Raw genomic sequence first — 24,857 nt, 5'->3', positions numbered from 1 at the left:
ACAGCTTGTATTTAATGACAGGGATGTGTGGATATCCCCAAATAATATTAAATTTAGCTATAGAATCTATATGGTTACAGATTATATGTGAAACTAGTGTGTAAGAGGGGCAATAAGGATGTGTGTATTTGAGGGTTTTTTTTTATGTATATGAGTATTTATTTCATATATTTATAAATCTCTAAGATTTAGTGTGTAGTGTGAGGGAGGACAAATATGAACAAGCAACGACAGGATCATAAAGCTCCAAGTCCAAAAATAAAACAGTTTATCCAGTGATCTGTGATTATCCTTCAGTGTGACCACAAATAAATCAAATAAATCTGACTCTGCTGAAAGGACCAATATCTTTAATCATGCACAGATAAAACATAGAACACAGATAAGGCGCAATAAAGGAAACTAATGCGCAGCAATTCAGTCTGTAGTTATCTCATAGGTTAACCTGTGTGTGTCTGCTGTCTATACCACAAAGTCTTTTATGGTAGTACGATAACATGCCAGAGTACAAATTCATTCTGAGACAAACCATGATTAACAATAAATAAATAAATAATTTTAAGTACAACATGAGCGACGGAAATCCCTCATTAAATCATAAAACAAAAATGTTCTGAACAGTTTTCTACCATGTCTGTTTTCACTTGTACAGCACGTACAAGGAACTTTGTCCTCTTCCTCGACTGACATGTGCTGTGTCAAATCTAGAGTTGTCTTCAAGGTCTCAAAGCAATCAGATCACAAGACAGACAGCAACTATCCTCGGGCAAGTTGGGGAGAGAGGAGCTCAGGAGCTCTCCTGGCTTTCAGAATAAAACTTTGCCTTTATCTCTTTGCTACAAAAAAAAAGAATATAGGAATACTTAGAAATACCGTCATTACTTGCAGCCACTTGGATCTGATGCAGAAGATTTTCTTTGATGCCTGTGCACCATTGTCCACAAGAAGGATTTATTTATCCCAATAGGTATGTACAACTTTATTACTAGCTTTTGATACAGCTGCAGACATAACAAGGTAGTTACTGACAAATGTTTAAAGATTTTCAAAAACACATTATTTTTCCCCCACAATAATTATATTTTATCATGATAATTTTTCAACAATGTCTAAAGTACTGGCAAAGATAAGAAGCATTTTTGTACTTCAGCCATGGCAGAGAGAAGGCGAATGAGTTACAGCGTCCACAGGGAGGTCCTGGATGAAGAAGCAATGGATGAGATGGGACAAAAGTCTGTATCAAAAACATCTCTGCGTGAGAAGGTCAAAAAGTCAGTAAGGTAAAGCACTTTACAGTATATTTAATCAACTGTATATCTCATCCCATTCACAAATGACATTAACCTCCTAGGACCCTGTGTCCACATATGTGGACATCACATTTTGGGTTATTTAGACTAAAATACTCAATTTTGCTCTACATGGGCCTGATATCCGCTTACGAGGACATTATACTGCTTCTGTTCTATCAAACTTTTAAACAAATATCCTCATACGTGGCTCTTATTTTTTTTAAAAACAAAAATAAGGTTTAAAAAAATCTGGTAATTCTTTGTTTTTTCATTCATCGGGCCCCAATCAGCCCAAATATCAAAGAGAAATTAAAAATGCATGTCGTGAAAGAGTTCAGGTCTTAGGAGGTTAATATTATAAACAATAAGCGTTCTACTGATGAATGATATCAGCAGACATACTCCAGTTTTACAGTTGATCATAGAAACGATGAGATCAATGAACTGAACAAAAAAAAAGTATATAGACGAGTAACATCAGCATCACCACAGGTATTATGCCAAAAAATTGATTTCTAAAGACCACAAGCTGGCTGTACACATGCATATATCTGCTGTAAAGTCTTTAACTTCATGTGGCTGTCAGACTGTGTAGAAAGGGCGATGGCTCACTTTTGGGACCAGCCTCAAGTGGCTATCCTAGGAACTGCAATTATAGATTGAATTCATAGCTCTTGATCACATAAACCAAATCAAACTCAAAGAAAAGTGTTAAGTCTTGCTCTATCTAATTATTGCATGCAAAAGCCATATTGAGGTATGAGTCTCACTTCACACTTTTGTTAAAGCGTCTGCACTGGTCTACACTTAGGTTAAGATATTTTAAAGTTTAAAAAAAAAATTTTTTTTAAAAATTTAAAAATCTTGATTCTTATGGCTCCCCCACATCAGTCTACTCCACTCCTATTCTCCGAACCGGATCCTTAGGTCAGCAGATAGAGGTCTTCTGGTGATTCGACGTACCCGTCTGAAAACTAAGGGGGATTGCAAACCTTAGCGACAAAATTGTGGAACAGCTTATATCGCTCTATTCTCACCCTCGACTCTGTGGCATACAACATCTGAAAACACATCTTTTCAGACAGGCACTTGGGTAATGTCTCTGTGTTTTGTGTGGTTTTACTTGATTTAGGTGTGCTCATTTTGAATGCCTCTGTAAAGCACGTAGTGGCTGGTTTTCGTCTTACTTATTAACTTTTTCAGTAGTTCAGTAAAAAAGCTGGAGTCATCAGAAGTGGTTTGGCATCAACTTCATGATTAATAAAAACACTTATCCCTGAAGTATTTTCTTTTAAATGTCACTTTCTGCATCTATTTTTACCCTCTGCTGACACAAAACACATCAGGTGTTCTGGCCACCAGATGAAGAGCTGCCTGCTGGGTACTGTTCCTATTTTGTCATGGCTTCCCCGTTACCCCATCAGAGAAAATGCCTTGGGTGACCTGATTTCTGGGATAAGTGTGGGCATCATGCAGCTGCCACAGGGTGAGATGAAAGTTCAAGAGACAGTAGGAGAGCTAGATATAGATATAATGTTCTAATTTGTTTATCATAAACTGCGGTCAAAAATGTTTCTTCTCCATTGTTGAAATAATAAAATGTTTCTTTATCTATTATAAAAAGTGTAGAAAATCCTCTGTTCCTATCACTGCAGGTATGGCCTATGCCTTGCTGGCATCTGTTCCTCCAGTATTTGGCCTGTACTCATCCTTCTACCCAGTCCTTATCTACTTCATCTTTGGCACATCCAAACACATCTCAGTTGGTATGTAATAGTTTATGGTTGGGTGTTCTATTACAGCTTGGTATTAAACTAGTAATAATGTGGCAACAGATACTATTAATTACAAATTAACATACAAGTAAATTTCTTGCCTCAATAGTGGTTATATATGAGTAATATTACCTTGAAATGTGTGTATCACAACAGAAAGGGATGGTAATAATACTTATTCATACTTATACAAACGTATGTCTATGAGAGAAGAAGACGAAGAGTAATAGTACTTTGGTATATTAATAATTAAAATATTAATGATGGCCTGATATCAATAAAATGGTAACCTTTACACCTTTGAATTTTCATATGCTGACATTAGTAGCAAAGTTGACGAGATGGTGACCCCAAATTAAAAAGGTGATATTAGGTGATTTCTTTTATAGTTAACAAATAAAAAGGTGAAATTAATTCCATCGTAAATCCCCAGCATTCTTTAGTGTTTAAAGGTTTAAAGGTACAACACTACTCAGCATTATGTTTAATGTTGTGTGATAATTACCTGGAAACGTGTGACAACTACGTTCAACAACCACTATGGAGAGTGCCGTAGTTTTACAAGTTTATTATGTCGGTCAGCTTTAAGGCCGGCAAATGTCTGATTTACATATTTTAAAGTCTAAAAGTTTGCTTACGTGCGCATTTGTAGACATATTAGAAAATATTCAGTAAGACGTTCTTGTAGAGACACATCAACACTTGTCTAAAATAAAAGTTTTTGTAATTATATAATATTTGTATATAATATTTGTTTCCTAAATCACTAGACGACATTAAAAGAGACACTTGGAAAAGTTGCCTTTTAAACTGGCTAATCAAAAAGGAAACAACTTGGAAGCAAAGTAACATTAATCAGAATGAATGGAGACTTTATACCCTAGTGATATGATTCCCTCAGAGCAAAGTCCAAATGACTTCATGTTTGTGAAGGACCCATCAGTTTCCACGCTGAAATAAATCAGTAAAATAAAAAAAAATCTGTAATAATAAAATTATTAATCAGTGGAATAACATGTTGCTCCAGTATGTTTTCATAACGCCGCCTAATAGAAATCATTTTCTATCTCTGTTTTTTAGGAACATATGCAGTGATGAGCGTGATGATAGGAGGAGTGACTGAGCGACTGGCCCCAGACTCAAAGTTTATGACATGGGACAATGTGACCAACACCAGTATAATTGACACAGTTGCCCGTGATGAGGAAAGGGTCCGAGTGGCTGCAGCTGTCACATTTGTATCTGGGTTATTTCAAGTAAATATTTGAAATCACTCAAAATTTTCACCCTGCATTCGTAAATTTTGGAGCCATAAAGGGGCACTTGTCTCACTGAGTTTGGATGTTTCTTTTGAACAAATGGAAATATCTTGTCACCATCAACAGGCAGCTGCTGCTCAAACATTAGTGAATAAAGTAAAATGCTGTGCAAATGCTAATAAGCTTACATAGCTCTTTGAGGACCATCTGCCTGACAGCAAATGCTTTTAGACTTCAGTTTCAATACGTTATTGATTACTTCAAAAGAATGAAAAGAAGCTTCTCGCTGCATGAGCCTGCAGGGACTCTGGGAACTTCAGCCTGGAAACTGATGATGTTTTTGAGTCCAACGGCTAAAAGGGTCAATTTAATCTATTTCATTAATTTTAAACACTATTTTTTTGCATTTCTAATAATTTGCACAGCTCCTGTGTCGTGTCGTGCAAATGAGTGGTCTGAGCATTCACTTTTGCAGCTACTGCATGTTAATCTCCGCTGATTCATGTGATGTGTGTGTAGATTCTACTCGGTCTGGTCCAGTTTGGTTTTGTGGTAACCTACTTGTCTGAGCCACTGGTCCGAGGTTATACCACAGGAGCTGCTATCCATGTCATCGTGTCTCAGCTCAAATACACCTTTGGCGTTAACCCTGTGAGACATAATGGACCTTTATCCCTGATATATGTAAGAATTACATTAACTTAACCATTTAGTGCTCTTGCTGGCAATTTTATGTACTTTTTATTTTGAATGTTTTGTATTTTAGATCCATTCAATTATTCACCTATTTTAGCAGTCATTTTCTTGCTCCTGTCTTCCTAGACTGTATTGGAGATATGCTATCTCCTCCCAGACCCAAACATTGGCACTCTTGTGACCAGTGTTATTACCATACTCGGCCTTATCGCTGCTAAGGAGCTCAATGCATTTCTGGGCAAGAAAATACCTGTTCCTATACCCGTGGAGCTGATTGCTGTAAGTATGCAAGAATACAAACTGTACTGTGCAAAAGTCTTGAGTCACACTTTATATCTTTCTATATTACTTCCAATGAGCCAAACATGTCTTCAACAATAGTTCTCTAGTCTTTCTCAAGGTCAAGGTTTTTTGTTAGTTTTTTTTAAACACTGGCTGTTTTTTCTCTCATTTTCAATCTGGTCTTTGTACCCGACCATTTCACAGAATTGTGTTTTGTTTGTTAACCCATTTAACACCAACCTATGAATCATTGGCCAGCGGCGCACCTATTTGGTACCCTGAGGTACCCCTAAGCAAGGTACCTTCCCTGCCCACTGCTTCACTGAGTGAATGGGTTAAATGCAGAGAGGAATTTCCCCGTGGGGATCAATAAAGTATATATGTTATTTATATGGTTGGCTCAACAACGACAAAAATGCATTTTCAATATGTGTCACATACACAAATGTCAGCAAAGAGCTGACAGATGCATCTGACCTCTACTGCTCACTGAAGCCTCATCATTAACAGTCTCAGTGGAAGAGTGGCTGTCAAGAAGCCGATTTATACAAGAACTGGACTAAAAGTCAGCAACTGCAGGTCTTATGAATTAGTAATCCAAATTTGAAAATTCTGTTGTCAAGATGACAACAGCGTCTACAGTCCAGCTGTAAAACACGGGGTGGCTCTCTCATGGTTTGGGGCAGCATTTCAGCCAGTGGTGTTGGTGGTCATAAATTTATGGATTTATGACCACAGAAAAGTACCATCAGAGTTTGATGCACCATGCAATACCACCTGGAAAGCATCTGATTGACAACAACTTCATTTTTCAGCATGGCAATGATTGCAAACACACTCCCAATGTGGGAAAAGCATACATACAAGAGAACAATATCCCAGACCTCGATATTATTGAAGCAGTGTAGCATCATTTTGACTCGAAAGGAATAAAAGGCAGAAACATCCAAAGAAGCCTGGAGAACTATTCCTCAAGACTACTTGAAAATTTCAAAAAAATTAAAATGAATATTAAAATAGCGACCCTCAAGTTTGTAAGAATTGTACTGATTAGATTTTTGTTTGCACCTTACAATAAATCGCTACACTTAATTCTTATTTTCCAAGTAAAATATACAGAAATTGAGTATTGCTCAAGACTTTGTACTGCACCATACAAAATGTGTACCCTGAAAATCATTATTATTTTATTTCCAGATCGTTATAGCTACAGTTATCTCATGGCAATTTAACCTGCAGCAGGAATATGGAGTGGATGTAGTGGGAGTTATTCCCTCAGGGTGAGAAACAAACACACACACACACACACACACACACACACACACACACACACACACACATCTGTCACTTGAAAAGTGACAGTCACTATGAAAAGTAAAGCTTTTCTTCACTCTTGTCTCTTCCTGTATATCAGTCTCCAGCCACCTGTTTTCCCAGACACCTCTATCTTTGGTCAAGTGATCGGTGATGGCTTTGCTCTGTCTGTGGTTGGCTACGGCATTGCCATCTCTCTGGGACGAATCTTTGCCCTAAAATATGGATACAAGGTTGACAGCAACCAGGTAGGATGATTACAGGTGGACACAAACATGAAGTGATACTTTAGTACACTGACTGTAAATAAAAAGTGTGTTTCATGTTTTAGGAACTAATTGCTCTGGGTCTGAGTAACTCCATTGGAGGAATTTTTCAGTGTTTTACTGTCAGCTGCTCCATGTCTCGCACTATGGTTCAGGAAAGTGCAGGGGGCAAAACTCAGGTCAGTAGAGACTTCAAAAAACTTTCTCTTGTTTTCTCACCTATCAATCCTAGTATCCATTTTAAAGAATACACCCACAACCAGAAAGCACCAAAAGAGGTTTAAAGCTGGGATATGGAACCTGTTTTTGGCGTGTTTGAAATTAAAAAACAACCCCAGGATAATTATCCAGCATCTTGCAACTCAATTGATCTAAAAAAAACACTCTTGCACCTCCTTTTGGTTCAATGTTCACCTTTTAGAAAATCTAGGCCATGACAGGAGTCTTGTTTACAAACCAAATCAATGAGCAGTATAAAACAGTATGAAAAATGTATAACAGGGAAAATGTTGTTGTAGATGACTCTCATCTGAAGAAGCCAATATTAGGAGCTCAAATCCCATGTGACGTCAGATGCACTGACTTACTTTTGGTGGATTCTACATGTAGCTCTAAGTGAGAAAAAACAATTTGAAATGATCTTTTAGACAGTTTGATCTCTTTTCTAGAGATCAAAATCTCTTACTTGGGAGACCTTTGCCCCACATAAATCAACCCAGAACCAACTATTTTAGCTCCACACATTATACCACAAACTCTGTAATGTATGAATCTGATATTTTGCCCTAAACAAACCACAAAATATCATGAAACTCTGTTCCCTTGCCATAGCCTTCAACTGATTTAGTAAATCCAATAAAGATAGAACGGTTTTCTTTATTTGTCTTCTGTAACATTTGCCGCTTTTCCCATCTTTGTTCTGCTATCTTTGATATTTGAACGCTAATGACGTTTAATGCTTTGCCATATTTAAGCTCTAAAGGGATGCTTCATGAGATCATTGAAAGCATAAACATTCTCATCCCTGCACTTCACTCTGCCTCTAGCGAAAAACAAAGATCACAGAAGTTAAATGCAATGAACCACACATCATAATTAACGTTACTCTGATACAGTGCATGATTAAAAAACACTTAGGGAATTGATTTTTTTTCACATCATCAAACTCCACCTACACAAGTACAAATTTACTGAAAGGCTAAACTGATTTAGTCTGACAACACCATTAATCAGCCATGGGCTATCGAGGAGAGGAGAGGGTTCAATCGACGTGAGTTCGCTTTATAATCATATTCAAACTAATGATCCTGACATCAAGCAACTGTTTCGCCGATCTCACTGCCATTCACTGTGTGCATATTTCCCTGCCTCTTCGCTCCAGGTTGCTGGGGCTCTGTCAGCAGTAGTGATCCTTTTTATCACATTGTGGATTGGATCACTCTTTGAAGATCTGCCCAAGGTAGATGTGTGTGCGTGTGTGTGTGTGTTCCTGTCTAACTATCCTTGTGAGGACCGAAATCTGCATTCTACTATACTTGTGAGAACCAACAGTCACTTGTAAGGACACACTCACCGGTCCTCACAAGTTTGAAGGCCTTTTTGAGGCTCAAAATGTGGTTTTAGTGTCAGGGTTACAATTAGGTTATGGTTAGGTTTAGGGTAAGGGTTAGGCATTCATTTTTAATGGTTAGGGTAAGGGGCTAGGGAAACCATTATGTCAATGAAGGTCCTCACTAAGATAGCTGAACGGGGTTTTGTGTGTGTGTGTGTGTGTGTGTGTGTGTACGTGCACGCGCAATCATAAGCATACGCATGCTAATCTCTTAGCCTTAGGTAAAAAACAACAGCTGAGGTTATGTTGTCAAAATGCACAAACAGGTATTTCTTCTGCCTCAGGCTAAAGTTATCAGCTACTTTTAGAAAATAGTTTTTTTAAGCCCAAACATGGACTGAGCATGATGTAATAACTACTATTAAACAGTACTTCAGTCAGAGGCTAATGAAACTCGTTTCGACTGTTTCGAGAAACGTTTCCACTTAAACCGTTTCCCTGATTTTGCAGGCGGTCTTGGCTGCCATCATCCATGTCAACCTCCATAGCATGATGAAGCAGTTCTTGGACATCCCTGCTTTGTGGAAAACCAACAGAGTGGATATGGTGAGTGCACTAAAAAGGCCACAAGGAAGTGGTTAATGCAGCAAAGGTATTTTACTGTGTTAACATAGCATATCTTGTACTGCATATACTGCATATCTTCCTTACCTGCTGACTTTTAGATTAAGTACTATCCTGCTTCACAGTGCCATTTTATAGAAATGATTTGGAATACAAACTACCTGGATGAGCAACTCCATATAAAAAATAATCCTGGCTTCATATGTTTCAGCTAATTTCCTTGGAATTAGCTAAAAAAAACAATAAATAAAAATAAAAAAACTGTTAAGCAAATGATGCCCATAAAATTAATGACAGTTACTATAAGTAAATTAAAGTACAGCGTAAGTAATTTTTAAAATTGTGCAATTTCATTGTAAATTTGCAGAAATACTAATTATATTTCCCCATCTCACATCCAACCAATGCTGTGATGGTGATGTGTGTGATAGAGTTTCTTTTATTCCACTGGCCCTTTACTTTGCCAATATAAATGTCACAGCGACTGTTCTCCCTTACCAATTTACTAGAAAAAATAATAACTGTCAACATTTTCAGACCTATGTCACCTCATAATGATAGAGACAAGTCTTAATTTTTTTCCTACAATCACTGTTCAAACATAACTTTTAAAAGGACTGTAAAGGAAAGAAGTGTCTCCTTTACTGTGAAATACTCAAGATTTAGAGGTTTAGCCTCTTCATAATATGACCCGGGTCCTCCAAAGTAATGTGCACGTACAGTGTAAAATGGGGAAGTATTGTTGTTTTTCAGTAAAATTATCAAGAAATTAAACAGTACCTAAAATTAATTCTGCAGTACCATGATTAATTGTAGTATAAATAATTTCAAATACTTATACAAAGTACTAGAAGTAATCATTTTTATTTATTTAATTACATTTATTATTTAAATATAATTTTAAAAAATACAATAAATATAATTTTTTAATAATCGGTCATTTAATTTCAAATAAAATTGAAACATTGAAATTTCATTTAACTTTAAGCGAATGACGTCTTTGGTCTGGGGCCATATTATAAAGTGTTTCTGGCAATGTTGCCCTCTTTTTTTCATGCTATCAAATCTATTCTGGGCTTCACAGGGTTAGGGGGCGTTAAAAAGACCGAGACTAACGTCTTTCAAATATAATAGAGGCAGGGAAACAATGTACAGTATGTGACAAATGAGGCACTTTTTTTTTTTTATTACAGCAGACCACAGGCGTAAGCTATTCCTTGTGCTCTCTGTTTCTCTTTGCAGATGGTCTGGGTGGCCACCTTCATCCTCACCTTGCTGTTAAACCCTGACATAGGACTGGCTGCATCCATTGGTTTCTCCTTGCTTACTGTCATCTTCAGGACACAGCTGTAGGCACACTTTGCGTTGGGTTATATATATATATTCACAATTAATTATGTTTTTTCACAACCATGTGGTCTGTCCTGACCCATGTGTTCATGTCAGCATGTCAGCACAACTTCACTAAAGTACGCAAACAAAATTTGTGCACCAAAAGAAAACAATAGCTGCTTTTTTTGTGACTGGTTTGGTCCTCAGCTTGCCAAACAGCCATACACAGCACTATCTTATATACACTTCCCTCTGTAAACATGGCCTGCACGTATCTATGTATCTATATATTTACATATCTATATCTATAGATATAGATATAGGGAAGTGTCCAGTTGAACATTAAAACTCACTACAATTCAAACTGATTGATGGCCTATTAATGGATTAAAGCATTAGAAAATGTTAATTAAGGTTTTCTGTGTGTGACTATTTCAGACCTAAATATTCCATACTAGGGCAGGTCCCTGAAACTGACATTTACAAGCCACTGGACGAATACCATCAGGTACAGAACTGCTTTTGTTTTTTTGCTTTTTAAATCAACTGAAAATGGAATGGAAAATGAGCACTGGTACAGAAATGAACAGCACGTTTTTAGTGTAGTTACTCTTATATCATACTGATACTATATAAAATGTCTTCTTTTATTATTATTTCAAAATTTCAGTTTAGCAAATCCCAGCAGTCGGCCATGAAATATGTTTTCTAATCACATTACATCTCTGTACTTTAAATAGTGTTGTATTATCAAGTTTTAAATTTCATTTTTCAAAAGTGAATTACTTAATAAGTGTTGTTTTTATTCTGTCAGAATTTTACTTGGTTTGGTCATTGATGAGGAAAGCATGGATATGTAACAGATGAAATAATGATGAAACAATGAACTTTTTTCTCACAACATTTTAGTTTTTGTAGTTCCACAAAGACAGTTTAACAAAAACTACAAATTCCTCATTGGCTGGGATGTAAATTTAAGATGCTTCCTGTTTTTTAGTTAATTAATTACCATTACCATTGGTAGCTTATGCCCAGTGGATGGTGATCAGGGGTGGAGGCCCAGTTTACAATGAGGTATGCTGCAGTTATAGGGGCATCACAAACAGCCTTCCTAGGAAGCTCTACGCCAGGGTAGTGGAGACAAGATTTCATCCATTAGTCGAACCTTGGATGCAGGACATTTGGTACTCATACAATAATAGTGAGAGGTTGGCCTGAATTACCACCAACAAATCAGACCATTTCCTGGTGGAGCTGGACTCCATTCACGATAGAGGGTAGAACATCCAACGGTGTTGGATGTTGTACCAGTCTGTTTTGGTTAAGCGGACTATTTAAAACAAGCTACATTCACACCTTCACCTATGGCCACAACCTCTGGGTAGTGACCAAAAGAATGAGATCACTGATCCAAGCCATGGAAATGAGCTTTCTTAGACATGGGATGAGGTTTTGCGACATTTAGGGGAATTTCTTAACTAAAATGAGCCAGTTGAGATGGTTTAGGCATCTGACCAGGATGCCTTCAGGACATATGGTAAAGTGAGGTGTTTTAGGCAAGCTTCAGGACCCAGAACACACTGGAGAGAATTCACTGGCATGGATGGATGGATGGATGGATGGATGGATAGATTGATATTAGATAAATTGCTATGAAATTATGAACAAAAATCCATATATCTGATTGGTCAGGTGTAACTTTTACTTCATACTAAAGCCATAATGGAATGTTTTGATTGATTAGCCTGTTTAATCCATTCGATTTTAGGTGAGGCAAGTGCCAGGGATTTTGATCTTCCGTTCCTCTGCCACCCTCTACTTTGCCAATGCTGAGATGTACCAGGAAGCCTTGAACTCAAAGGTGAGAACACAGATATCCTAAACCGAAGCTTCAAACCAAATCTTAATCCTAAAAAAAGATTTTTTTACAAAGTGACAAGAAAATGTCTTTTAAAAACATCATTACTCTTAAATTCTCACAAAGAGCACAAATTAACTTATGTGGGTGCATTCACCCCCACCAAGACCATAAAGCCAAAAACAAAACACAGTATCAGTTTACAAAGCACAGCATGACATACTAAAAGCTCAGATTTAAATGAATACACAGAAACAGCACACCACAGCTACACACACACGAAGAAAAAGAAGCAGCCAAACACATCATGTCGCCGTTTCCGTGCAATTAACTCCTCTTTTAAAAACATGATTTCTGACACACTAATAGCCAACCAGACTTGTCACCAATTCACACATCACAACTGTGACAGACATTGTTCGCAATGTCATTCTCTTCTCTCATTTTTTTCCCCGCTCAGCTTTTGTTTAAAACACCCCATCCCACTCGCTCCTACGCTTTCTTCCTGCCCCTCCTCTTCTGTCACGCCGCTTTGGGGTCAGTGGGAAGACAGACAGAGGGAAGTTGGAAATAGGATGACAAAAGATGCGGAGAGGGAAGGCACAGACACTGAATAAGAGAAGGAGATAATGGAAATGTTTCATTCATTAAAATGTCAGCATGTCAAAGTCAAAGGGTTGCTTTCATGCACAAATAAGCTCTTGCTGAGCAGTCTGGCAGAGGCTGCAGGTTTGTTTGCAAGGTGAGACAGACTCAGGTGCTTTTGTGACACCAGTTCTGACGCGTTCTCGAGAAATGTACGATTACTCTCTGCGTGTCCTCACCGGCACTAACGAAGCTCATGAGCCATGCTGTTACAGAATTGTTACTGCTCCAACTAGTGATGTCATTCAGCACAAAGTTCCACACAGAAAAGCCCCAGCAATCAAGCCCAGGACCTTGTTGCTGTAGGCGAACAGTCCTAACCACTGGACACTACACTGCCAACAACGGGAAAGAAATAGCCAAAGTATGTCCTTATATACTTACTTGGCTATTTCTTTCCCGTTGTTGGCAGTGTAGTGTCCAGTGGTTAGGACTGTTCGCCTACAGCAACAAGGTCCTGGGCTTGATTGCTGGGGCTTTTCTGTGTGGAACTTTGTAAGTAAAATGTCCTTATATACTTTTTACTTACTTTTACTCTTGATGTTAGAACTATAATTAGGGCCAGGCTCGTAACATGAACGTTACAATTGACTGTAAAAATAAGTCATATATAGCAAAGACCAAGCCTCATAAAAATGCAGTGCATGACACTAAGATACACACTAAGTTACATTCTTTGCCATGCATTCGAATTACAATTTGCTAGAAATATAAAGGATCATAATTTAAATGAAAAATATAGTTGGATCAGGCATGCCCAATTTTGTCTTTTTCTCTACAACAAGTTCTTTTTTTTCTTTTTTTTTGCCTGTCCCGTTTGGCTCCTTAGGCGTCAGAATTGTTGTCTGAAGGCCAACAAAGATACCCAACAGATTTACTTTATCAAGTGGATCATCACGGCCTTGCCATATTGGTCCATTTGATCGACCTTTGTTGTTGTTATTTATTTTGTTTTATTTTATTTTCAGTTGTTACATATGGGACAGACATGGCTGGGGGATAGAAAAGGGAGAAAGAAAGATGAAGGAAAAGAAAAACAGAGGGGAAGAGGGACACTGAGAAAGGGCACTCAAAAAGAAAAAAAAACTCCAAGACCACCTGTTGAGAGAAAAAAAGACAAAACAAGCAAAAATAAAGAGAGCAACATAATAAACACAACACCATCGCATTAATCTAGCTAAGTGTAAATAACAGTAAATACTAAATATTGAAAGTAGTTGTGCAGCACGCAGGACCGACGGCGCACAATGTGCTTTGTGGTAGCAGCCAAGAAAGGTGTTGTTTGTGTGTATGAACAGTGAACACCTGTGTGCACACTTGTGTGGATGAGCGTGCTTGTATTCAAAAGGTTTCTCTATGTAAAAAGTAGGGGTGCAACGATACACAAAATTCACGGTTCGGTTCGGTTCGATACTTTGGTGTCACGGTTCGATATTTTTTTGATACAAAAAAAATGTTCATGCCTTTTTAATTTGTCATTTATTAAAATTATAAATATATATTTTAACTCAAAGGTACAGTTTTTAAATTTAACCCTAACCCTTGTGCGTGTTTTTTATTTTGACAGCGAATGCGCACCTGCGGACCACTTATGTGCAGCCCTGGTTATTTAGCTCGTCATATTGCAGCCACAGAAATTATTTTGTCCATGAAACCATAAAGCTGCACTTTCTTTTTGCCTTATAGTCTGATTTGTCATAACTTCTCCGTTTTGTGGTAAGCTTTTCTTTGGCTGTCACTTCTTCACCCTGACCTGTCTTATTTGGCTCAGCAGAACTAAAATATATATGCTGCTGGTTTTACACACACACTCACATAAGCTCAGCGATTCTCTGCGCGATCAACCTCTCACATGTTTAAGCTTGCTGCGGGAGATTTCACTTGTCATGTTTGCATAGTAAGCTAACGATTAATAAGACGATGTCAGAGGAATTGGTGCACAAATTATCATCACTCACAGATCAGTGCTGTCGCTCTCTATACACAGTTCACACGATTGCAAAGTGAAAGCAAAAAACAAGCGCAAATTCAAACGCGATTTCAATATGTCACATATTGACAGTGGCTCACCGATGCCAATGACATAATTACCCAGCTACATTTCTGAAAGAATGCAAAAGCATTGACATATATTTTTCCTACAATAGCCCGACGGGCAGGGAAGAGATAGATTTTGGTAGCCCGACTGAAAAAATCGCTAGCTCCAGGACGTCGGGCTAGCGATATTGCGAGCCCTGTATCTGATTGAGGAATCACTCATCTTTGGAAAAGAGAGTTTATTACAGAGAAATGGCTCTTTCCAAAATAAAAGCTATACTATCCGCTTCTTCTGGGCTATATTCTCAGCAGCATAAGGAGAATCATGTGCTAACAGAGAATCATGTGTCTAAATGACTCGGCTAAAGTTAGTAGCATGCTTGTTGTTTTTGTCTTTGCACTAGGATGATGTCGGCGTAAATGTGCAGTCATATTCGTTGTGTTCCCACTAGTGCTTTCAGGTTAATCTCGTTGAAATGACCTTAACGCCACAACACGGCAAATCTCCGTTAACGAGCTACCGCCGATCGCCCCGTGCATGGGGCTAGACGGCCAACACGTTAACGAGCTAACTGCGCTAACACACTAGTTCCCACCCATGTAATTGAGCATTGCATGGCACATCCAACATACTGTTTTACTTTAGTCCATGACTCGCTTACCTTCAGGGTCATACCACATGAAAACCAAAATAATTCCAAACGCCAGATCTGAATGAGAGTGGGGGAGGTCCATGTTGCAAGGAGAGCTTAACTTCTGTCTTGCTAGCTTGCCCTGCGCTCTTCCTTCTGACTATGCTGTCTGTGTTGAGCGCTCAGTGGATCTGCGCTCGACAGTGCAGCCTAGGCGGAGTAGTCGAACGCAGATTCACTGAGCGCTCAACACAGACAGCATCGTCAGAAGGAAAGTTGATAAAATAAATTACAAATGTTGTATTGTTCGATACATATGCGTACCGAACCGAAAGCACTGTATCGAACGGTTCAATATCGATACGAATATCGTTGCACCCCTAGTAAAAAGGTTTCTGCAAGTAATGGTAATGGATTTCTTTTAGTCAAAGAACTTGACTTACAACAAGTAAGTCAAGTAAAAGAAAGAAATCCATTACCATTCCTAATAATCAGTCATTGTATTGTAACAGTGACTCCTTTCATTCAAGCTGCTGTCCACCACACCTTGCTTGGTTGTTTGTTGTGGTTAGATTATGTTGGTGCTAAACAGAAACTGGACTGACTGAACTGGCCAAACTGGCTGAGAATCCCTGCACAAAAGTTTAAGCACCCAACATAATGCATCACCTAAAGGTGAATGGTAATTTGTCTCTTCTTGTGTTAGCCCTGTGACACGCTGACTCACTTTCTAGGGTGTACCCCGTCTCTGATAACTGGAGACAAATGACTGGATGATTCCAAAGTCATATGAAGTAAAAGATTTTTGTGTAGCATGTTCTCCTAGTCCTGTCTTTTCTGGGAAATGTTAGTTTCCCATTATTAAAACACCAACCAAACACTTTAAGTTTACAGCTTAACAAAAGGTTTTAGTTTTTTTTTTTATCAGACAGGGTAACTAGTAGTGGTATTAAATAACTGATCTGACTGTTCTTTGTTTTGTTTTGTAGTCTGGCTTTGACATTACAAAGCTCCTGTCAGCAAAGAAAAAACTGGAAGCCAAAAAGCAGAGACACGAGAAAAAAGAAGCCAAGAGAGTCAAAAAAGAGCTCAAGAAGAATGGGGTGGACGTGGTAAGGACAAACTAAGAGATGACAGATTTAGAGGACTTTATTTCACATTCGAATGCAAGAGCTTTCTTCCACAAATACCTGTTTCAGCATTCCAGACCCTATAGTTTCGATTGTGGTCGTCTAAATGTCACTGATTAATATCTACCCAGAACAGGGAGCTAAACATGGAGGAGCAGAACCATGTGTCTGTCATTGAAGTAGATGCTGAGCGGGACCCCTCACTCCCAAGAGCCATTGTTCTCGACCTTGGCCCTGTCAACTTCCTGGACACCGTGGGGGTCAAGACACTACGAAGTGTAAGGACAGATCAGTCACATTTACATGCATATATACAAAAAGAGCGAAATGTAACATGTTTTTCAAATGCTTAAAAAAACTGAAGACAACTGCAAACTGCAAAAATCAATCCTTCTGTCCCTTTTGTTATAATTTAGCTCTCAGGTGGTAAATTTCTATGAATCGAATCATGAGAATAATGAGATCATTCACAGTTTGTCCCTCACTCTGTGCTTTTTTTGTGTGTTTCAGATTCGGAGAGACTACGGAGAAATTGGAGTGGAGGTGTTTCTTGCTGGTTGCCAAAGTAAGTCCAGTTACTTTCAACACTCTCACTGGAAATAAATGCAATACACTTTATTATGACTTTATAAGGATTTGGTAGATATAATTTTCCTTGTGCAGTTTTCTAAGAACCCATTTGTCTTTTTGCCTTGTAGTGATCTAAAAATACCTTCTGAAAACCATTAAGGTGGAACAGAAATGCTCCCAAATAATATTACTTTTTACTCTTACTCTTCTTATGTCTTTTTACTTTTACACATGCAGTCCTGATCTACTCGGCCACATGCAATCTGAAGCGTTCAATGACAGTAGATGTTATTTTAGCTGATATTATAGTGCATAAAGTACCTGACATGTTTTCTTTTTTCAGAAGACTATGTAATTAGCCCTATTCATGGCAAGCTAACACATATTTTTAAAATGACATCTGGTCTAACTAATGTGTTTTAAAGCCTTTACTCTCAGCTTTTATTTTTTGACATAATAGCCTCCTAATTTAGGTCTTACTTGCAGTATGTGGACAAAACACATTTCTCTGGAACCCGGCTGTGTGGAGGTGGGGGATCTTATTTCACAGGATCAGCGCCTGCACTTAATACAGTCTCGGGACTTAGCAGTTAGACAAAACCAAAAAGGACAAAAGACAAAAACAGAAAGTGTTAAAGTGAACTTTGAACTTAAGAAAACAACTAAGGAAAAGCAAGGAAAAGAATTACACAGGACAGGAAGCAAATGGCAAATGGCTGGATGGCTCTAAGGACCAAAACAAATTCTGTTTGTCCTCGCTTTTTCTAGAACGTGTCAGTTTAACTGAGAAAGAAATGACATGGAAGTGTTTGTATGACAGCCTTAATAAGAGCTGTTTGAGTTCTTGGAAATACCAAGGAAAGGCGCTTCGTTTATTACTTCCTCTAGCAGATGACACATTGCTCCATCCTCTATGAAAGGGAAGAAATGATTTCATTTCATAATTCACAGCAATAGACCATCCAGCCATTCATAAAAACAATTAACTAACCTGATTAAGTGGCATAGATCATGTAAATATAGGTTTTCCACCCAATGGTGAATTTATATAAACTCTCCAAATTAAGATAATGAGCTATATTGACTGATAAAATTACATTTAAAATGTATTTAAAAGCTTGCATTTGTAATGTCCATTTCTGTATTTCCAGAATTTGGGATGATCATGAACATAATAAGAAATAGGGTGGCTGTAATTTATTAGGCAGAGCGTTGGTGATTCGATCCCTGGCTGCTCCACTCTTCATCCCAGATATCCTCGGGCAAGATAATCCCAAGTTGCTCTTCAATGCATCTATTGGAGTATGAATGTGTGTGAAAGTTAGATGGAAAACACTTAAGCATAAAAAAAACCCTTGTGTAACTGGGTGAATGAGTGTAAAGTGCTTTGAGCGCTAAAGTTCTGCAGAATGACGCTGTATAAGAACCAGTCCATATATGTCTGAGCCTTTGTGATAAAAGGTGAACACAGAGAATTTTACTTCAGATATAGAAATCCTAGACAAAGAGGATAATAGATCACATCTAGCAGAACTAAAAAAGAAAAGAAAAAAGAAGAAGATTTATTTCATTTTGTGGGGTATATTTTCCTGTTTCTTTCAAATTAAAGGCATCATAATTGCAAAATTACTGATGTGATGAGGAAAGACAAGTCTGACTGTGAAACTGCATGCTTATTGACTAATGACTCCTGACTGACAGCTCGTAAGCCCATGAGGTTTCTTACCACAGACAATCATCTGTCCTGAAACATGCTAGCTTATGACCAAGATTTAATGTAACCACGATTTTATTTTTGATTCGCTGTGATCCAAAAAGTGCGACTAAGCCCACAAACTCGACAGGAAATTGTTCCCAAAGGTCCCATCAGAAAGCCATTTTTCCATTGACCTCTATACGACCAGAAGTCTTTTTACGACCACAGCTATCGCCATCTGGTGGGCTTCAGACAGAATGCAGCTTTTAGGCGCTTCCACAGTGACTTCGTTTTTCTGACCTGGAAGCTACCACCATGTTTGATCCTGTCTATGATTCGAATGTTTCCTATGAAAACAATGAACAAATACAAGAATTAAAAATAGTAGAGTATATTACATTTTAAATACAGCAAGTCCCATGAGGAAAACAGCTTCAGTCACTGAAAGACAGACAAAGTATACATAAACGCGCATAAATAAAGAAAGGAAGACACAAGCAGGAAGGCGCGAGAAGTGAACGGAGGAGGGGGGAAGTGAACTCTAGGAAAGAGCACAATGAAAGCCAAAGAAAATTGTGGAGCTCATAACAAGTTTATTGTTAGTTAATATTTACACAAGTAGGAATTTTATACAAGAGCAGCCCTTCCTGTTTCTCTGTTCTCTCCTTTTCACATTTAAGACCTTGTTTCTTTTTCTGCTCTCCATGCTCCACTCTGTGCCTCCATCTCTTGTTTCTATTCTATTGCTTTTCTTCCTACACCGACATGCTCAATTACCCATTTCATCTTCCTCCAGCTTTCTTCGCACGTCTCTTTTTGTGTCTTCATCTCTGCCTTTCTCTGTGTCTGTCTAGGTGGTGTGGTGGATAACCTGCAGACCGCAGGTTTCTTTAATGACAAAGTAACAAAGTCTTGTCTCTTCACCACCGTCCACGACGCCGTTCTGTACTGTCAGTCTGCCATAGCACAGAGCCAAAGCATGGAAAATAAGGTATGAGCACTCAAGCATACACATCATGGCACATGATGGAGGATGTCAAAATGCACTTTGATGTTATATAAAGTGATGAAGAATGCAAAGAATCAATCCTTTGCACTTAAACCTCCAAAGCAGGAAACTTTCTTTGATATTTATTTGTTGCAAGTCATTAAGCTGCACAGCATTGTTGCTTTCTCAAACACCCAACTTCTAATTTGATGTTTGTGGGTGGCTAAATTTGCAGGAAGCTGATGTTACTATGTTTCTTCCTATGAGTTATATGGGCATACTCTCAAATCTGTCCATTAAATAAGAAGTTGAAGGAGCCGGAAGGTGCTTATTATAGCGTGCTTTGAACAGTGGGAGTGGTTATATCTATGTTTGCATGCTTTGTTTTCTTGTAATGTTTAACTTTAAAGACTTTGTTTCCATCTTGCTGTAATCACCATGTGGAAAATGTGAAGCCACATTCCTGATTACCTTACTTCATTGCTAAATATATTAGGGGAGTGATTGAGTTCACTTGCAGTCAGTGGTGTGGAAATTATTCATTAAGCTAATCTTTATAGACAATAATTAAAATGTTTTTTCGGGATTGGTTCATTGATCCTTAATATGTCCAAGTAGTGTGACCTGCACCTCAAATTGACTGCACAACCTGAGGCAGATGGGTGTTGGAAAAACAAGGCAAACATTTTCTTTATTTTGAAATTTTTTGAGTATCTACATGTATTTTTATGTGGTTTAACTCAAAGTTCAATTTAAAACACCAGAATTTTTCACCTCATGTATACATTTAAGTATCAGAAATGCTTCACACACCCACCACACACCATCAGTCTCTGTCTGAAGGCAAATTATATTCTGCCTACACCAGGCCAGTGTGTGTGCACGCATGCGTGTGCATACGTGTGTGTACGTCTGTGAGCTAATCTCATTTATTCACCTGTGCTTCCATGCATGTCCGCAAATTGTTCGGCGTGTATGCTTTTGTTTCTGCCTGGTCTGCCTCGGTATTTAATTGTTTACGTGTCTTAATGTTTCTGTTCCTGTAGAAAGACAAAGGAACAAAGACTATTCAGGGTGTAAAATACAATTAACAGAAGCAAAGCCCTTTCACAGAAGAAGTGGGAAGCTCACACAAAAACGCTCACATATAGCTGTCTAATTTTCCACTGCTATTAGCTTAACCTAGCATTGTGAATTATATTGATTGGCTGATGAATGCTAACATCAGCAGCTTTCCCTAATGTTGTTCCTTATTGTGATCCTAACTGGGATAGCTGATCAAGTACACACAAACATGCTGGGATACCGGTGATGTAAAAGTCGACCGTTGGTCTCACACACACAAAAAGCAAACCCAAAACAAAATCACACATAGTCATGTGCATGCAGAATTCCCTTTGAATCCACATAAACAGCCTATACTTTAAACTGATACCAGTATGGATCCATACTGTGGGTTTACGTGCAGATGAGAGGTTTTTTGAAGGTAATAATATAAGAAGCATCTCCCACACTACACGGACAAATGCACATAACAAACTGCTTTGCCATGAAAACCTGTGTAAAGAGGCTCCCTGTGCACGACTTGGTGCTGGTGTTAATGCCAGAGGAGGCTTCGAGATCTGCAGTTATTGAGTCAGAAGAGTGTTGGAGACTTTTACTCACTATGTGATTCAGCACTCTGCTACCCTGTCGTATAAGTTTACATTGCCTGCCACTTTGTGGCTGGGTTGTTGTGACAGCTAAATGCTTCCCCTTTTCGACAACAACACCACTTACAGCCGGTCATTGAATATCTAGACCCATGTCTTGCAACAGTGGCAAACTGTTACAGCACTATGTGCAATTTCAATAAGAGCTTTAGGAGAACCCAGTCTTTCACAAATGTTTGTGACAGACTTCATGGCTAGGGTTTGGCAATGGGACTAAAAACACCTGAATCCAAAAAGGGAGAACATGGTGAATCTCCAGTTCACTTAATTTGAAATCTATCATGTTACTCTCTCTAAGGTAAACTTTAACTGAAAAAATTAATATAACAATATTGTGGAGCTTCTTCTATATTTGATCACTCCTGTTTTATTTCACAGGAGATTGCTGTAACACATTTTTGAGTCCACGGAGGAAACAATATGATATTATAAAGAAGTGACAGACACTCTGTCTGTTGGAGGAGTTATCCATGGAGCTTCAGAACTGAATCTACCTTCTGTCTCAAACACAGAGACATTTACACACAGTACAACAAACACAGTACACATCATGTGTATGCATATGCACAGCTATCTGTTATATGTGTACGATTATATGGCTATAAGAGTTTGTATGTAATAGAAGTCACTGTAATAAGCTTCACTTTTCTGATCAATATTATATGCAATTTTTTTTAAACCTTTAAGTGCATTAGATTAATTTAATTTCACATTATCGGTAAAAGTATACTATCCTTCCAGTATGTGCGCATCCATATAGGTAATGGTCTGCATATCATATGGTGCTCTGTGTATAGACGTATAGACTCTAATCGATCAATCAGTCAATCAAATAATATGTATAGATTGTTTTTCTCCTGTGTAATTTTTAGACGAACCTTGCGTGTGTTTTTTGGTTTTGTTTGTGTTGTGTTAGTGTTTTGTTTAGTTTTTTACTGTTAATCATTACATAAATGCTTGCCATGATAGATTATTTATGAAGGCAGTGTTCTTGCTCTTACATGGAAAAATAAATATTATTTTAAGATACTTTTTGTCTGTCGCTTTTGTTTGTTTCCCTTCTGAACAGAGGCAGTATTAATTACATTTTTTTTCTCCAAGGAAGACGTTTCATTCTGTGTCACAACAACAGGAAATCTCTCGACGCTTTTGAAACAGTCTGGGCAGATGACGCAGTTGTGGATGTAGGATATTCTGTTCTCTCTGAACTGGGACTGGCTGCCTGATGGCTGCTTAAATATAAACAGATACCATTCATCATATTTTGACTCTTTAACGTTAGGCATGGTCAAAAGAAAGGCATGTGACTGAATAGATTCCAGCTGTCTTCACTCTTAGATCTGCCTATGTCTGCTGTTGGTCACGGGTGTGCATACATGTCTGCACGAAGTGAGTGAAGAATAAAAACATTTATATCCAGTGTTTCACCCAAAAAAGATGTGCCTCTGCTGTTAAGCAAAACCGGGTATAATGAGTCATTGTTTATTGCAATAGGAAAACAGTGAATCATATTTAGCTGTAACAAAACAGTCCATTTTCCCATAAAGGTTTCCATTAAAATGCCCTTTTTGTTCTTTGGCATAAAAACAAACCTCCTATTTTCTGTGTGTTTACTTTCAGAGTTCAAAAAACATACAGCCTGTACATATTAAATAAGTAACAGCATGGTTCTGCTCTAACACTTAGAGCATGTTTTGGTTAGCAGCCATGTAAAAAACAGCAATGCTTTGAAGTCCTCTCGGGTTAAAGATTTGCACCATGACATTTCTACATAACTGTAACAAGGTAAGAAGTTAAACCACTAGAAGTCAGGTTTGATATCGTCAGATGTATATATGCTGGGTGAGGATGAATCTTGGCCTAAACCAACTACTATTACCATGTGGGTGGTGATAAGTTCTGAAACCAGGATCTTTTTCCAACATTAAATCTGCACTAATCCGTATTTTAAATAAATAAGAGCTGCCATGATTGTGTGCAGTGTTACAGTGGTCACTATAAATGTCAGCCCCACAGAGAGGTGGTTAGAAACACAAGTGATTGTTAATATTACTCTTTGTCAACAGAATATGCAAACACCTACTTAAAGTGTCCAAGCAGAACTTTCTGGTAATATTCTGTTTTGTTTCTTTCATATTCTTCCTTACCTTTAATGAGTAAAAGGAATTTGTGACACATTCACTACTGCAAATTAAAAGGGTAGCCCAAATATAAACTCAGGGGACATTTCATTAGGTGATGTGATCAGTGTGGATAAAATCTTTTAGCGACATTTCCAGTAACTTGCTGAATATTTGCCATGAAGAATTACGGCATACCTAAATAAAGTTGCCCTGAAGCATGTGCTTCATTAATGGAATGCCAGTGTTTATCCTAAAGAGAGACTGGACCGAGATTTTTTTTTTTTAATCTTTGCCCATCTACTTCAGCTTATGTATGTTTTTTTTTTATATCTATGTGTGTGTATTTAAGATTGTGTACATTGTTCACATCACCTCCACAAAAATGTAAACTGTAGAGCGTGTGGTTGGAAGAACTGTATTGTTTGTAATTCAGGTCTTAATGTGAAATATATGAAAATTTTGCATGAAACATATGAAACAGGGCTGTATATATGACATAGTGATTGTAGTACTATTATAGTACTAGCCAGTAAAGTTGACTATATTAAAGAATCAGGTATGTGACAGAAATTGTGCAGTTGTTATTTTTCCACCATTGCAGGTCTGTGAGTTACCCATGGCTAGTTCTACTGTCATTTTCAGATGTAAGCACAATATGTCTGCTTCCTGTATTGTATGATTTTCATCATTTTCTGTACGTATCTGTACTTTTCTCAAGCAAGGTAGGCGGAAGCAAGTATACTCTGCTTCTCGTAATAGAGCACGGCCTTGCAATGGCTTTGTTTGAGAACATGTTCATCTACATTCTACAAATTTATTTTAGCTCACAAAGTAATGCAGAGACTATATATACCATGCCAAGAAGAAACATTCCATACCGAGAAGTATTTTAACCTAACCCTAGAGCTGTAACATGGGGCTGGTTTGGAGGACAATCACAACCAACTTGTTTTGTGGTGTCAAATGGAGCAGGCGCTCCATTGCAAAGAATGCATGGGGGATGCCCATGGTACTATTAATAAGTAAATATTAACGGGTCTGGTATGTTCCAATGTGAGCCATGTGGGCTGGGTT

The 24,857-nt window shown here is 38.0% G+C and overlaps 1 protein-coding gene across 1 annotated transcript; it reads left to right on the top strand.

The window, feature by feature from the left end:
- Positions 1-597: 597 nt before the first annotated feature.
- On the top strand, positions 598-24,824 carry LOC120743619 (solute carrier family 26 member 6-like). The gene is made up of 20 exons (XM_040047301.1): positions 598-967; positions 1,151-1,280; positions 2,639-2,778; positions 2,948-3,058; positions 4,148-4,323; positions 4,846-5,010; positions 5,149-5,301; positions 6,502-6,584; positions 6,719-6,866; positions 6,950-7,063; positions 8,266-8,343; positions 8,947-9,042; positions 10,303-10,409; positions 10,831-10,900; positions 12,161-12,253; positions 16,554-16,676; positions 16,826-16,972; positions 17,205-17,259; positions 19,815-19,951; positions 22,039-24,824. The coding sequence occupies exons 2-20, from the start codon at positions 1,153-1,155 to the stop codon at positions 22,060-22,062; spliced, it is 2,148 nt and encodes a 715-aa protein (XP_039903235.1). The 5' UTR covers positions 598-967; positions 1,151-1,152; the 3' UTR covers positions 22,063-24,824.
- The last annotated feature ends 33 nt before the right edge of the window (positions 24,825-24,857 follow it).

Source organism: Simochromis diagramma, unplaced genomic scaffold (genome assembly GCF_900408965.1).
Source record: "Simochromis diagramma unplaced genomic scaffold, fSimDia1.1 OVJJ01000387.1, whole genome shotgun sequence".
NCBI lineage: Eukaryota > Metazoa > Chordata > Actinopteri > Cichliformes > Cichlidae > Simochromis > Simochromis diagramma.
Note: the sequence above shows the minus strand (reverse complement) of the source record. Positions and strands in the feature narration are given on the sequence as shown.

Excerpts from the sequence above, each read along its gene's own strand:
- LOC120743619 (XM_040047301.1), top strand. The coding sequence starts at position 1,153 with ATGGCAGAGAGAAGGCGAATGAGTTACAGCGTCCACAGGGAGGTCCTG. Across the intron at positions 7,064-8,265 it reads GTGCAGGGGGCAAAACTCAG|GTTGCTGGGGCTCTGTCAGC; the intron begins GTCAGTAGAGAC and ends TCTTCGCTCCAG. Across the intron at positions 8,344-8,946 it reads TCTTTGAAGATCTGCCCAAG|GCGGTCTTGGCTGCCATCAT; the intron begins GTAGATGTGTGT and ends CTGATTTTGCAG.